At 36.9% G+C, this 15,774-nt stretch overlaps 1 protein-coding gene across 1 annotated transcript in view; it reads right to left on the bottom strand.

The window, feature by feature from the left end:
* Positions 1-15,774, bottom strand: part of LOC145782295 (uncharacterized) — a 51,677-nt gene that overhangs the window by 13,331 nt on the left and 22,572 nt on the right. Inside the window, exons 3-6 of the mRNA XM_082594082.1 lie at positions 6,281-6,391; positions 5,627-5,744; positions 4,498-4,878; positions 1,495-1,643 (exon numbers count right to left, since the gene is read on the bottom strand). Of these exons, the coding sequence (XP_082450208.1) occupies positions 1,495-1,643; positions 4,498-4,878; positions 5,627-5,744; positions 6,281-6,391 (759 nt within the window). The remainder of the gene's footprint in view (positions 1-1,494; positions 1,644-4,497; positions 4,879-5,626; positions 5,745-6,280; positions 6,392-15,774) is intronic.

Raw genomic sequence — 15,774 nt, forward strand, 5'->3', positions numbered from 1 at the left:
TGGAAGCCAACAAAAAACAAGCTGTCAAGTCGAAAACCCTCGATTATCCAATTCAGTCTGAAGCCACTGATTGTCTTGAATCAACTTCGTTGCTTTCGTCGTCGAAATGTTTAGTTTCCAAGAAAAAAAATGTTTCTCATATCTCATTTGGTCTTTATGAAACTCTTCTGTTGTGAATAAATTGATCGGCTCAACCATACCTTGTGGTAAGGCGGCCAGTTGTTTTCCCAGACAAATTTACTTCCGTCAAAAGTAGTCACTCGTTCAACTGCTGTGAGAGTGGCAAAGAAGCGACATGGGAATCGAACCTGGGTCTTTAGAACTGAGGATTTGTTTATGCCCAATTCCCTAATGACTGGCATAGGAGGAAGAATTGTTCAATGTTTTTTTTATTGTGTTCAATGTAAAACCGTGCAGAAGTGGGCCCACTTATACACTTTATTTGTTTTCGGGCAAAAACCTAAGTTGGCCATAAACGCTTTAACTTTAGAGTTTAAATTGGCTTTCTTGTTCTTAAGATACGTGTTGCATGAGCAGTTGTTGGGACGTTCAAAAATACATATTCAAACATGTTTGAGAAAAAGTCATTTAGACGAAAAAATTTGTTGTCTAAATCCATTTTGTTATAAAATTCAAGCAAATTAGTTTCGTTCTGTGCTCAAAGCTAAAGACACAGCAAAGGGCCTCACAACGTGGAATTTGACGTGGGTACTGGGTAGTCTCATTCCAGGTACTTCAAAAATGAAAAATATTTGCAGATTTAATTCCTGATGAGGAACACGTATGTGTCGAAAACGTTTATGTTAGATATTTTGTTTTGTATGTAACACATTATGTTAAACCCGCTAAGGTTACTTTGTTTTGCTTGTCTATGGTTCAAACAAATATTTCGACACAAACGCTCTTACGGAAAATTTGAATTGATTTTGTTGGTTTCAATAGTGAACAGTTGCTTTTAGCCCAAAGAAAGTTTGTTGCAAACACTTTAAACAAACAGTACAAAAAAATTATACTGTATAATACAGTAGATAAGCTATTTTGTATAGATTTGTTGCAATAATGCATGACAACCTTGTAAAGGAAGTAACTAATCCCATTACTAACATCTCTTTATGACGCATAGGAATAGGATATTCATTCAAACATAAAAAACAAAAACAATAATTTTTATAATCAATCCATTAGTTTAATTCACCAATCTAGCGGTAAGTTAAACGTAAAACTATTCATCATTATTTCAAGAGGCTGCTGATGCAGCAAACATTGTCAGTTGCAAGGTAACCTACAATTGCTGAAACATTCGCACAACGTTCGAAAGGTCGTCGGTTCGATACCGAGAGCATGCGCTTGTACCTTGGCAAGGTACGAAATAACGTGCTTGAAGGTGGACACTAAAATTAGCTTCATAACCCTAACGATGCTGTAAGCACATGGCATTAAACAAAATATGACACAAAAATTACCAACCACGATTTAATAAACCGTCAAGATTACCTTGTCCGAAAGAGGGTTAAAGTTCTCGGAGTTTCTGGATCCGGTTCGAATCCCCACTAAAGCACTAGCTTTCCTAACTTGAGTCTTCGCCGTTGGAAAGCTGCTTGGTTTTTTCGCCTTTTTTCGCGGGCGTCCTTTAAACACAGGCGCTGCAAACAATATAATCCTCAATCACCAAATTGTGAACTAAACTGCCAAAGCTAAATATAGAAAAAATGAAGCGGCCGACTGTGGAAAATTAGCAATGATTTTGTTTTCTAACCTAAAACCTTGCACAATAATTCCGCTGTCGGCTAATTCTCAATCTACACATTTCACTATGACGTCATCATGACGTCAACATAAACTATTGTTTCTTCTTTTAGCGCCAAGTGTAAACAGAAATTTTTTCACTGTCGCTTGATTGTTACAGTAACTTATTATGACATCATAGGTGTGTGCCAGAAGAAAACTAACAATACTGGTGAACAACTTGCATTCTCTTGTTACAATCAAGAATTAAATTTATGCGATTCTTTTATGACGACTTGCCTCCCACAGTGCAACGAAATGCGGCCTGCCTAGTTGCTATCTCATATGTGCAATGAAAGGAGTTGGGCATGGCTTTAGGTGTTCTGTTCAAAAAGAAAGAAGTAATGGTGTTCCGAGAATTCGACAATGTCTGTGAGACAAACTCACTACACAGCCAATTATTTTCTCGTCTCAGGCGAGAACGGTTGTTTGCGTAGACTACAACTGCGCAAGGTAGGTTCACTTGGCTGAGCAGCCATAAGCAAACACGACTTTTCTCAAAGAGTAGTGGGTTCAAGTCCAACCACACTTGACATGATGCAGGGCGAAGTTTCGCTTTGACCGCGACCGTCGCTGAAAACAAGCTCAAAAGATTTTTATATCTTCTCGCTAGCGGCGAGATTACGCGATTTTGTGATACTGTATCAATTTTTTTATCTGCAACAGAAAACAGCGACGTGAGATGTTTATTCAAAAATACTCAGCCAACAGGTCAGTTTTTTTACATTGATTCAACATCTGCCGACGTTGAATCAATGTAAAAAAATGACTTTCTGGCTGGATCGAGACGCACTGGTCAAACCTGAATTGAGAGAGTTTTGAAATCAACTTTTGAAAATTGTTTTCACTCAAAGCGATTGGCCGAAAGCAATATTCAAAATTCAGAGCATTCGAGTTAAGTTTTCTAATTGAGATTTCATTTTTTACGCTTCAAAATAGCAACACGAGTATTTTGAACAGTCTTTTATGAGAGTGAAATTTCCTTTTGTTTTGATCAAAAAACTTCGTTTCAATTTCGGCAGTCCAGTCTTGAAAAAAAACAAAAAAACGCTGTTGTCTCGTTGCTTGGAAAACTAAAAACAGCCTCCACAGTCCAGTGCCACTTCTGGTGATTACCCACTTAATGAATGAACGATGCTTGCTGGGAGCGGAATGGCCCGTTTCGGTGAGTCCGATTCGGTGGGTCCGATTCGGTGAATCCGATTCGGTGAATCCGATTCGGTGAATCCGATTCGGTGAGTCCGATCCCTATTCGGTGATTTTTTCAATTTTTTTTAATTATCGGGTACCGTAGCCTAATTATCATTGCCGGTTTAGGGTTAGGGGTTAGAGGTTAGGAACTCACCGAATCGGACTCACCGAATTGGACTCACCGAATAGTAGCAGACCCTGCTGGGAGAGCTTCCCACTCCTTTATGGTTCGTAAAAGTAGTAGGCTATGCCTCTCAATCGATCATAGGCTATTTAGTGCAAAAATTACATCTGGAGAATGATTGCGGTCATTGACCATCTCAAATTCAGAGTAGCCAACAATTGTTAACGAATATGTCACATGCGGTCAAAGATCAACCTTTTTCGATCTTGTCACTGGGAAGTCGTTGCATCCAATAAAGAACATAGTGACGTGTTGATTATGTCTTTATGGCGACACAAACCAATAAAACATAATCGAGATTCCCTTGTAATTAGAAATTAGTAACTTTGCAGGGGTTGAAAACGCCACCAAAGGCCTTTGTCGTGCTTTTTGCAAAGTCAAAACAAAACTATTGGCTGTGAAAATTTATAATTGGCAAAGCTGCATGTGTAGATTCTCCAAACTTTCTGCACACTCATTTCTCAAACAGCAAAATCCGTCATTCTTACATTGATTCAACGTCTGCAGACATTGAATTCACTGACTAGGTTTTGCAGGCGTTGAATCAATGTAAAAATGACAGATTTTGCTGTCTGGGAAGAGGTTGCCCAACAAGTTCCGAGAGAAACGAGTATTGTGTTCATAACGTGATCTCCGTGTTTTCCTAGAATTTATAGCTTTGAGGCTGTCAAATATTTCACTACTTTGAGTCAGGTTACCTTTGTGTGACCTTCACGGATGTAAAATGAGGTAAAATCTTCAAATTATTTGCATTGTCCCACTTCTTTGCCAAGTCAAAAGTCAAAGTGCTCTGCCTCTATTCCAACTGAAAACAATCTCTCCTGCTCTCGTTTTTTCAACGTATGCCGATGTTAAACGAACTTCAACAAGACGTACTTTAATAGTTGGAGTTTTTGCCCCCTTAGGCAGAGAAGAACCAACATAAATTCTGAAACCGGGAAACTAGATCTTATACTTTATCAAAATATGGCACTTGCATTCAAATTGTGCCATAGCTCTGCATTAAACTTGACAGCTCTATGATACGTTGATTGCGCTTGTTCCAGAAGTTTTAAGGCAACGGTAGTTATTTACTTTCTTGTAGACTGAAAAATACTATCCGGTACCTCTGACTAGGCTAAAATACTCTAACCTGCTCTACAAGACTTAATCAGGAAAATTTGCTACTTTTACATTATTCCAGCCGGTTTAGACGTTGATTCAATGTAAAAATAGCAACATTTGTCGGTTGGTGAGGCATGCATGTAGAAATTAAGCGGCCACTTCCGAGTAAGATTGTAATTTTTTTTTATCAATTTGTTGTATAAAATGACAATCTCAATTAAGATGTTGCTCACCGAGTTCTTCACAGATAAGATCGTGCTCAAATAACTGAGGGTAGTCGAATGTGCCTCTGCAGAAGACGAGCCGTGTACGCGGATTATCGCTCGTGTACGCCCCAAGTGTGACCAGTAGATGAGCGGCTCCGGGCCTCGATAACCACTTTTGTTCCGTCCCCTCGATCCGCTTCATAATCGCCATATGCCGACAATACGCCGTTAGACTGAGCATCAAAACTTGAGCCTTGCCACCGCTATGCGAGCAGGTTGAGCACTGATACTGAGAGTCGGGCTCAGATGCGACGTTGCTCCGAGGTACCTCGTTCGAAACCCCATCAGGCTGGTTTTCTTTTGTCGAATTTACTCCGTAAAATTTATGCTGAGAGCACATTCCATTCACTGTACAAAATCAACAAACAAACAAATGATATCTTCTATTCGAATAAGCTATTACAGTAGAATTTGCCTATAGTGACACCTGAAGGGACCGCGGAAAAAGTGTCACCATAACCGAAGTGTCACTATAGCCGAATTCTACTTAACTGTTGCGTATGCAAACGGGACTTTGCAACAGGTGTCTCTATAGGCGAAGTGTCACTATAGCCAAAGTCACTATAGGCGAATTCTACTGTATATGCTATTATTATAATGACATAGATTCTTTTATAAATTGCGATAAGAGATCACACTGTTGCGCACGTGCCTGCATTCGATGAATGCAACTTAGTTGCACTTTCCTTTGACAACGCGCAATTTCGCGTTGTTACTAACTTTTCATAAATAATCATCCTAACTTATTAGAAAAATGTATGTTAAAAAACGTCCTTGTTCATTTTATCGGCTGTGATCAAGTTAGTTTTCATTTCACTGCAAGGCGAGCACATGTAACACTCAGATAGACCACATTCCATATGAACGTGATGGTTTGAAAGTAAATATCATTAAAAATACAACTGAAAGAATTCTTGACATATGGACCTATCCTACAATAACAACAGATAAATTAATCATTAAAAGTTATGGTACGCCTGAGGCTAACATGCGTCCTTTAACAAAAATTTGAATGTAATGAATGACATCATAAGCCTAATTTTATATTCTGAATAGTAAGCAAAATCTATGTGAGTATAATCAAAGTGAAAACTACCTGGTATCAAAGCTTTTCGTTCGCTTTTTACATCAGACATATTGACACATGAGTGCGCCAAAGAGTACCGATGAAGCGGGGTTCTGGCAACCTGGGTCCCACATCCGTTAGGTGGTGTCTGCAGAAGAAAAAACACTTGTTATTGTTCAAATAATATATGTTCTCACTTTTAAATAAATGAAACACTTGAAAGTAGACAAAAAGACTCAACCTAAATCTTCAGACAGCAGATCTAAACTTGGACACTTTGAGTTATAAAAATAAAAATACAAAATATCAGCTGTCATAAAAATATGGGAAATAATTCTTAGTTAGGCCGAATCTTGATTTAATTTAAGCATTAAAAGCGTGAAAAATACATTTATTTCTATCACTTTACCATCCAGCATAAGAGGTTAACAGTCTAAAAAAGATTTCAAAAATAAATCGATTGATTGCTTGAAGACATATACAACTTTATGATAACAATCTATCAATCTTTAGCAAGCACAATCACTTGTCAATGTTGTTTTTGTGTGTGTAACAAAGGTAAGCTGAAACCGTGGCTGAAACCATGGCGCCCTCTAGTAGAGGCCACGTCATCGCGCGTACTTCAAACTGACTGACGGCCTATTCGAAACGTTACTTGGTTCTAATAAATACTGCGGCACCCACCAGCACCAATGGAAGGGGGCTCCCATAATTCCATTCTTTAGGTTCAACAATCCACGATGATAAATCGTTTATCCTCATCACTATCTTCTCCGACACAGCCAGCACTTCGTCCTGGGAAGAAACACAAACATTATGTTGTTAATAATGTAAAAATGAATTAAAAACCTACTATTCGCACATGAAATTGATTTTGATTGTGGGAATGCATTTCATTTGTCATGTTAGTTGTGTTATTACATTCATATACTTTTTGTTTATTCTAAAAATAAAGTTTTTCAAGAAAAACGTCCTTTTTTACGTTATTGGTTTGTGATTAACAGTTTAGCATTCTGCAGTTTCAGAAACCTTGTGAAAAAACAAAGTTGTTATTTTCTTCGTAACCGCAGCCCGTAGTTCGTAGCCGCAAATCGAACACTTTTTGCAAAATATATAAGTTGTTATCTTCTACTATATTTTGCAGAACTTGCGGCTACGAACCGCTTGACTTCGTCGCTGAAAATTCATACTTTTATTTTGGCCATCATGACTTTGCGTTTTACGATCTTCAAACCAATTTGTTGATAAAAAAAAAAGAATTGTCCTTCATTTCACCATGCTTTTCTTTTCTGACAAAAACAATAGAATAGAACAGTACCTCAACGCCATGTTAAAAAATATTATCCCAGACTGATATAACTGGAGTATCAAGTACATGAACGTATTGCGGGTAAAGAAGTCGAAGAGTCATGTTCGCTCTTGGGGCGTTATCTTGGCCATTCGTGAAGGAATTTTTGGCATTTTCGTGTTGAAATGATCGATTTAATAAAAGTTAGGGGAGTGTAAAGTAAACAGATACGATCAAAAGTAAAGAACTTGAAGAAATCCCCATCCAAGTCAACGCATGAAACGGTCGCACTGGTCCACTTTGATACAACAAAGTAGTCAAGTAAAGATGATAATTTTTACTGAGATCTAAAATGGCTATTTGCGACTTTTCAAATATTGATGAAAGATTTCAAAAAAGTATTTTGATGTTCAACCTGCAGATACACAATGAAGGCCAAGACCAACTGGTTCATTAGCTACGCTCCACTGTAGAACAATAAGAATTATCACAATTTATGTTTTATATTTATATGATTCCTACGCCACTGATGGGTAGAAGATGTGGAATCAGAGAAAGTCCCAGAGAGCAAAATCCGTCATTTTTACATTGATTCAACGTTTGCAGACGTTAAATCAATATAAAAATGACAGATTTTGCTGTCTGGGTAATTGCAAATAAAAAAGCAAACAAAATTTCCAATATGCGCCAAACGAGATCAAAATTCAAATGTTTGCTTAAGAAAAACATGGAAAGAAAATAATCTTGAATGGTCAAAGGTCATCCAGCAAAAACAAGTGTGAAAAATCAAGCATAAGTTCAAGAATGTACAAGGTTAGTCCTTTGCACGAAACAAACTTATCTGTTCATGAATAAAACTTACAAGATTTACACCGACGATAATAATAAAGCAGATTTGATATTTTGGTTAAATCAAATCGAAATCCTGTTTTCATGGAACCAATCACCTTACAAAGGAAATTCCGAGAAATGAAAATCGCACATTTTCAGAGAAAAAATTAAGAAATGATTCGTAACATAATGAATTTGAACCTTGGGAGTAACGCCCAACAAAAACAAGACGCCAGAAATAGCGAGAGAACGAGAGTTTATCAAGTTAATCTACTTAAAACAGCAAAATAAACCACAAAGATGAAGAACCCACAAATGTAATCCGAGTTTATTAAAACAAAATCCAATTTACATATTTCAAAGTGCGCGGTTTAAATATTTATTGACTTGATCAATTTATAGATTTTTTAAATGAAACGTCACAAAACAGGGTCGATGAAATACTAAAAATACAAATTAATTTAATCCAACCTCATATAACCCTGCAGTTTGGGTTTAAGACGAAGCGTTTCAGATCGCTAGAAGACAACATTCTTCAGTACAAAATCATTTTATTGACTTCAGCTACCAACAAAATTTCATACTTTAAACCTTGGTACCCAGACCTGTGCTAATGCTAATGGGATTTACTAAGATTTTTGTTTGCAGTAATTTTTTTAAATGTTGTTTCTTGTTCTTTGTGTTGCGCTTTAAAACTTTATAAGAAAATACAAATGTTTGTTCTTGTCAGTTTTTGTGAAAGTTATCGTTTCAAGTTCGACCACAACTTCAATAAAATTACATCTAAAACAAAATCTGGCAACCCTCAAAATCTGGCAACAGTAAAGCTGCGGTCAGTCTGTAGCCTACTAAACCGAAGAGTCGGAGCCATATATTCTACGCCTGACTCCACAGCTCTGGGAAAAATACGATTTTGACAGAAGGGCCTGGTTGTGGCTAGCACGACTAGAAAAGAAAGGATTACACAACTCAGCTATGCTGATAAGCGCCTTGTTTTTGTTTTGATCAGACTATAAAAGGTTTATGAAACACGGAATAACCTTTCAAGCACACCTTAACTTGTAATTAATAACATAAATTCAAATGTCTATCTAGTGTATCTCGTGCATATTGTGCCATGGAATTAACGATTCTGAAAACACGGCAAGTCTTAGTCGTTCGACCACTCAAGTACATCAATGAAGGTTAGATGAGAATTTACGAAATCGCTCAAGAATCGTTTCAACAATGCTAGCTATTGTTTTATTGGAGTCTCAACCACAAACCAACGTTTTCTGACCTGGTGTCTGCCTCGCTAACTTGACGGGTCGTTTTTAATGCTTGATGTAACAATTATACGTGCGCGGTAATAATGTGACAACATAAAAAAACTGTCATGGAGGAGATTCGAACAATCGCCCATCGGTTTAGTCACACTCTCGCAATACTCTTAAAGTGATCACATGAAAGGTTGCTTCTGTCATCTAGCGGCTTGCTCAAAATTAACCACAGATAATAATAACTGCAGCTTGCAAAGAGGGAATGTATTTGCGCAGGTGAGCACTTCAAGAAAATAAACAATTTATATTTAACCTTTTCAAGGCGGATTGTTTTGCAAACGTACGAGCGGAAGTAGCGTAAAAACTATAAAATTTATGGCTGGCACACCAAATTTACTTACCTGTAAACTTTTTTTCTAATTATTTAGTAGTAAAGTGTGGAACATACAGTATGTGTTTCATTAGATTTTCAGGCATGAATCTATCCAGCTCTCTCCGCTATAAAAGCAAAAACTACACGAACAAACAAAACGAATTTTACTTTATGGCTGCTCAATGATCATGTATGACTAAGACAATTTTAAAACCATAAAATTGCAGTTTTTTGGAAAGTATGTTTCACTAAACTAGAAAAATATCAAGTTGGGGTGTATGTATCCCAAACGATTCGAAAGGGTTAAAAGTTTTATTGAGTGACATATCTGGCAATACTTCCGAATTCGATAGCCATAGCCGAGACAGCAATTCAGTTGTTATTTACGTTGAATCAATGTAAGAGACGTTAAATCAATGTAAATAACAGTTGATTTGCTGTTTGGGATGAATAAGTAAAAAACTATAGTCCTATGACAATACAAGACCAATGTATTCACAAATGATGACTCCCCTTCAATTGCCGTGCGTCAATCATTCTTGCCTGGTCCACTTTGCACTCCCAAAGTGATGAAGGGAGTGGGACTGAAGTTATCAGCAACGGCATGAATTGGATATTGCAAGAAGCGAAAACAAAACGAGACACCGGTAATTAAAAACAGACAAGATTCATTTTGCACTTCCCAACTTCCACAATGTGCACTACATCGAGACAATGTTCACGTGCGTCATCTACCGGTTAGCTATAATGCAAAGGTTGTCCGCACAACTAAAAGAGGCGCTACAAACACTGTCGCTGGCGTAACACTTACATACAATTTTGTATCCTCGTGTGACACGAGCTGTGATTGAATGGAAAAATACGTCACAAAGGAGAAACTGTAACCGAAGAAGGAAAGAATAGAAACAATGGGTGTTCGACAAAATATTTATACGTTGTTCAACTAAAACTAAAAACATTTGAAATAGAATAAATTTAGAAAAATCTTACATACTCGTTAATTTCATTTTACAGCACATTTGCGTATATCAGTACTTGTTGTTATTGGTCAGATTCCTATTTACATTTACAGCCGCGCTAACGTTTCGTGAAAACACTGGCATGGAGCATCAGATAAACTATTGTGTTAAGTAGCCCACTGCTATTGCAAGATCACAGCTTAGTGTCAATACGATGGAACTCATCTTCAAGAGCACCTGGTCGGCACCTTTGTTTAAGCAAGATCAGCAGTTAGAAGAACAATATAAAAAAATTCCGTTTTGTTATTAAGCAAAGCTTGATGATTGAATCACAGGAAAAGCAGAAGATTATGATACTTTGATTGAAACACGGCAAGTGCTTCACAGGGAGGGCATTGAATCGCGTAGAGCGTAGAGCGGAAAACCACGAACAACAATCAGAGGCTGATTATACTGCAAGCAATGCTTCATGTGCTGAACTAAACCACACAATAACACAATTAGATGAGATGCGATAAATTATTTATTTCTGTCGGCTAAACTGTAGAACCTTAACACCATTTAGATAGTAACACTGCTGAAGGCTGTCAAAGAACACTACGGATATTGAACAAAGGTTTGAACATAGGCTGCTTAGCAAACCGTTATTACATGACAATTTTGCATGGCAGTCCATGGTTGGTAGCTGTATCAACTTCTTCTAAACCTGGGCGCAACCATAGACCTGTACACAATTTAGAGCAGAAAAGACGAGTGTCGCGTCGCCATGACCACATCAAATGAAATAAAATCAACCAAAGTGAATGACCATGTGAATGACAATCTTGTGTATGCCAGACAGAGCAGATTGCATCAAACGGGAGACAAAATCGATCAAAACTTGGGTTTTGCTCAACCAAGCAACAAATCATATTTAAAGGATAAACAGATAAAGCAGATACAATATTATTCCATTTACCTCTGGCCTGGAACAAGGTAGCAGGACTCCTATGAATAATTGAGCAACAAATGGCCACAATGCATTTGCATACGCAAACGCAATTATTTAGACGTCTATCTGATGCAATTATTCATTCACCAAATAATAAAAACTACAAAATTCACTATCTCTTAACTGGAAGATGAAGTTTTGAAAGTATCAAACTGAATTAAAATAAAAAATTTATGAAAAGTGTAATACATTTACTGGATCACAATCGTTTGTTATAGCAAGTTGTAATCAAAAATACTGTCCTCATTTTGAACAAAATTCTTGTGTCGGTATATTGTGCAACTACTACTTTCAAATCAAGGCCATATTAAGGCAAGATGGTTAAAAGTTTATTTTAAACAGACGGAAAGGCGGGAAAGCTACCTAGACAGCAAAATTGGTCATTTGTGCAGACGTTGAATCAATGCAAAAATGACGAATTTTGTTGCCTGGGTAATCTCGTTTCCACCTTCAGGCATACCATTAATCGTTTGGTCAAGATGCAAAACTTGGTTGCAACGGGAATCGAACTGATGTCCTCTGGAACACCAGTCAGATGTTTTCGTCCAAGGCCTCTGACAGAAATGTTGAAAAAAAAGCTGCCACATTACTCTTTCACATCCTTTACAATGTTATCATCTTTCTCTTTGCCTGCAGCCCGCTACAATATTTCTGTTGTACCCTCTTTTTGTAGGACACACTTTTACCACTACATCAACCCCTGTACACTCTTCTGAAACAGCAAAAAACAAAAAAAAATGCTAATAGAAAAAAACGAAACAGCGACGGAATGCACATCTTCAAAACACCAAGACAACTTGAAAAAAAAAGACAAGACAGATCTCCTTTTAACTTCTTATTGATCAATCCATGTAGTTATGTTGTTGGCTACGTTTCATCCTATGCTTGTAGTTAGAGGAAGGAAGAGAGTAATTGTACTAGACATGATGAATGGTGACACGGACCATGCACGGACGAAACTACAAAGATATAATTTATTATACAAGCAATTTGAGGAACATCGAACATAGGATGGTTCTGTCAAGTGACAAAACACAAAAGAAGAAAGGCATTTTTTAATCACACAGGTTACCAAACACGGCTGTGTAGTTGGCCTGTGCAGAACAAAATTATTGCCATAAACTTATGAACTTTTGAAATTCTTCGTATCGTTTTCACCAAATAAATGTTTTGAGAAGCTTTGCAGTTTAAGGAGGCCAAAACTATCTAACTCCCACAACTTTTGAAGCAACTACAGGGACAGCAAAGTAACCGTTTTTTCATTGATTTAACGTCTGCAGACGTTGAATAAATGTAAAAAGCAATTGATTTGCTTGGTGGAGATGGACCTACCGATGCAGCATAGGCTCACATGCCGTGCAAAGCTAACAGCCAGCTTAAACTTAAACAACTGTTCCCAGACAACAAATCAACAACTTACATCGTAAAAAAAAACGGTTGATTTGCTGTTTGGGTTGTTGTTGTTGTGGTTGAAGTAACAAAATATGACGTTGCAATGATGTAACCACAGATGCTATACTCTCTGCCACAAAACTTGCGCAACGTGTCTGCTTCCAGAGCCGATAAGGCGACGATAATTTTGAGATAAGCTGTGAAAATCCTCCCATAAATTTAAACAATTGGCTCAAACAACGCTCTTGTAACTGTTTTGTTTTTCTGTATAGTTGAAGACGAAATTTCATGTTAACCACTCAACAAGTTCAAAGATAAACCACTGCAAATGGTCAATGATATGAATGACAGATGCAAAAATCATTCTTGACAGAAGTGTTTTTTTACCAACATTGACATAACGAACTAGTTACTGAAAATTTTCGTAAGACAAACCTACATAGAATGACGACGGACCACTGGACCAGTCCAGATTATGACATTAAATAAAACTAAAACAACATCTACCAGGAACTCTCAAATTCGCCTCGTTTCGATAGTAAATTTCCAACGATTCTTTCGATTTTTAAAACGCTAAAACCATTTCGAATTTTTATATTGATTCAACGTCTGCAGACGTGAATCAACGTAAAATTAACTGACTTTGCTGTCTGGGAATGCAGCAAAAAGCAACAGAATCAACAGCTGTATGTCGCTTCCACTCATCAACACGCAACAGAAGCTAAATACCTAATGTAGTATTCCAAAATTTTATTCCCAAAAGAAAAAAAGTGACATTTCATATGAAATGCACGCAGAGAGGGAGCGTTGGTAACAAAATTTCGTAATTAAAAAAACAAAACAAAAACGTTTTCTATTGTACAGAATTTTAAATTCATCAATAACTCAAAAGCACTGCCGTGTGATTTTGTGACACATTTAAAAAAACTAACTTCATTTATTTATGAGAGGGTCAATAAATTAATGCGCTGAATCAAAGAATTAGAGCCAAACTTCTTATCGGGGGAAATCCTTTATTGCGTCTGCTGTTGAGGGCAAGTAAACTGCCGCTGATGTTGCAACACTGGAATAGCAAATCAAAATTCTTTCGAGTCAACAAATAGATTGATTAAATAGCAGGAGTGTGTGTGCGCGCGGGAGGGAGTGTGCGATGCGGTCGACGCAAAATTGGGCTTTCTGACATGAAAGTCAACAAGTTTTATGATCACTTTTACATTTAGTTAACGCTGGTGGGATGTGACCTGATAAACATCTCAGGTAGCAAATTAGTCGCTTTTCGTTGAATCAACGTAAAAAACGACTGATTTGCTGTCTAGTATTCGTTAACATTCGTTCCAGACCTTTCAAATGACGACAAAGTATTTATTACTCAAATAATAGACGCACCTTGAAAAGTCGCTCGAACAGCTAGGAGAATGTCCCACAAATCATTAAACTTCAACAATTTTACAACTGATTTCAGACCTGACAAAAAATAGCTTCATAGTCGAGTTAATTTAAAACGATCGTCGATAACTCCATGAAAAGGTCGATTTAAAAAAAACATGAAATACATTACTTTTATGTTTTCTTAACATCTTGTTATATTATATCGAAAAAAAGAGTTTGAAATTGTAAACTGGGTGAGCATCTTTGTATGACTACCGCGTGTTGAGATTGACACGAGTAAAACCGTTCTTATCTCTCAAGGACCATTCTTTGTGCGAGCAACAAATTCTATTCTCTTTTTTTATCTCAACGCCGCATTGTCGCCTTCATAAACAGACCCAGAGCAGGTTTAAAATAACTCGGCGATTTTCTAAATCCTTGGTCATTAAGACTCACTTGGAATCATAATTTACCTTTCAAAAATATTTTCAATTAAATTCTAGTTTTGCAGCAGTTGGATCTGAATGGAAATATTATAAACCTAAGCAAATACATAATGAAACTAACGCAACCTATTAAATTTTTATGTCCAAATTGTCAAGACTATTTGGCATTTCAGACGTGGCTTCAGCTAATGGCGGCCGTACAATGTCTCTTTTTAATTTTCTAAATCGATTGAATTTATTTTCCGCAAGAAGAACTAAGCTTCTTGCCCTTGTGCAAAGGAGGCGAAATCTTTTAAATTGTTTTATTTGCAAAGAGAAGTAAGTCCAACTTGCAAACTGGATTAGATGCTGGCGACAAGAACGTATCTCAAAGATCGCCTTAATCCTATCAAGTGAGTACCTCATTCGATTATGGCCAAAAGCGATTGCAAATAAAATTGTATAACAGAAAACCTTTCATTGATCTCTTACAAAACAATTGTTGCTTCTTCTTGAACTGATCATAACTTGCCTATTGCCGCCTCTTAACCTTAATCCTTTGTTCAAGATAAATCAAAGCACTGATGGTTAACTTGAATTGTGGTCATGAAAGAAACACCAGAGACAAACAAGTGTGATAAAGTATCTCAAGTAATAGCAGAACATACTTTATTACATTAAGGTCATAAACATCAGAATTACTCGTCAGTGCGGTGGTCGCATCACACCATGATTGGAGCCGCTTTTACTAAAATGAATTTAAAGTAATTTGGTTTTATTTATTGTCGCTCTACAACAGCTCAGGTCTTTTAGTGACAGGACTCATGTTTAATTTTATACAAAGTTCGCGATGCATTGGATTATTACGAAACACAGAGATATTAATCATTTTATCAATTCTTGACCTTTATAATTTTGCATATTTGTAACAGGTTCACTGCGTAGTGCGTATAGTCTGGAAAATTCACTACCTTTTGTAGACCGGCATGAAATTAGAAAAGCATCAAGCTTCCATTAATTATTTAACAGTAATAATAACATAAAGGTCCGACTGTTGAGAATAGAAAAAAAATACAACAGTTGGACCTGAATTGGAAAATTTAAATCATTATTAAAATAAAAGTAAATTTGCATTGATTGAAAGCGTTTGAAAGGGAACGCACACCAAACAATAAAATAATGAGATGAGATGGTTGCTTGGAATTGTACTTTGTAATAAACCTGTGAGTAGGGTGGCTGTTGTAAGCATGTCAATTTATGGTACAATAGAGTAAACTCTGCAAACACACAAA

Source organism: Aplidium turbinatum, chromosome 13 (assembly GCF_918807975.1).
Source record: "Aplidium turbinatum chromosome 13, kaAplTurb1.1, whole genome shotgun sequence".
NCBI classification, from domain to species: Eukaryota; Metazoa; Chordata; class Ascidiacea; order Aplousobranchia; family Polyclinidae; genus Aplidium; species Aplidium turbinatum.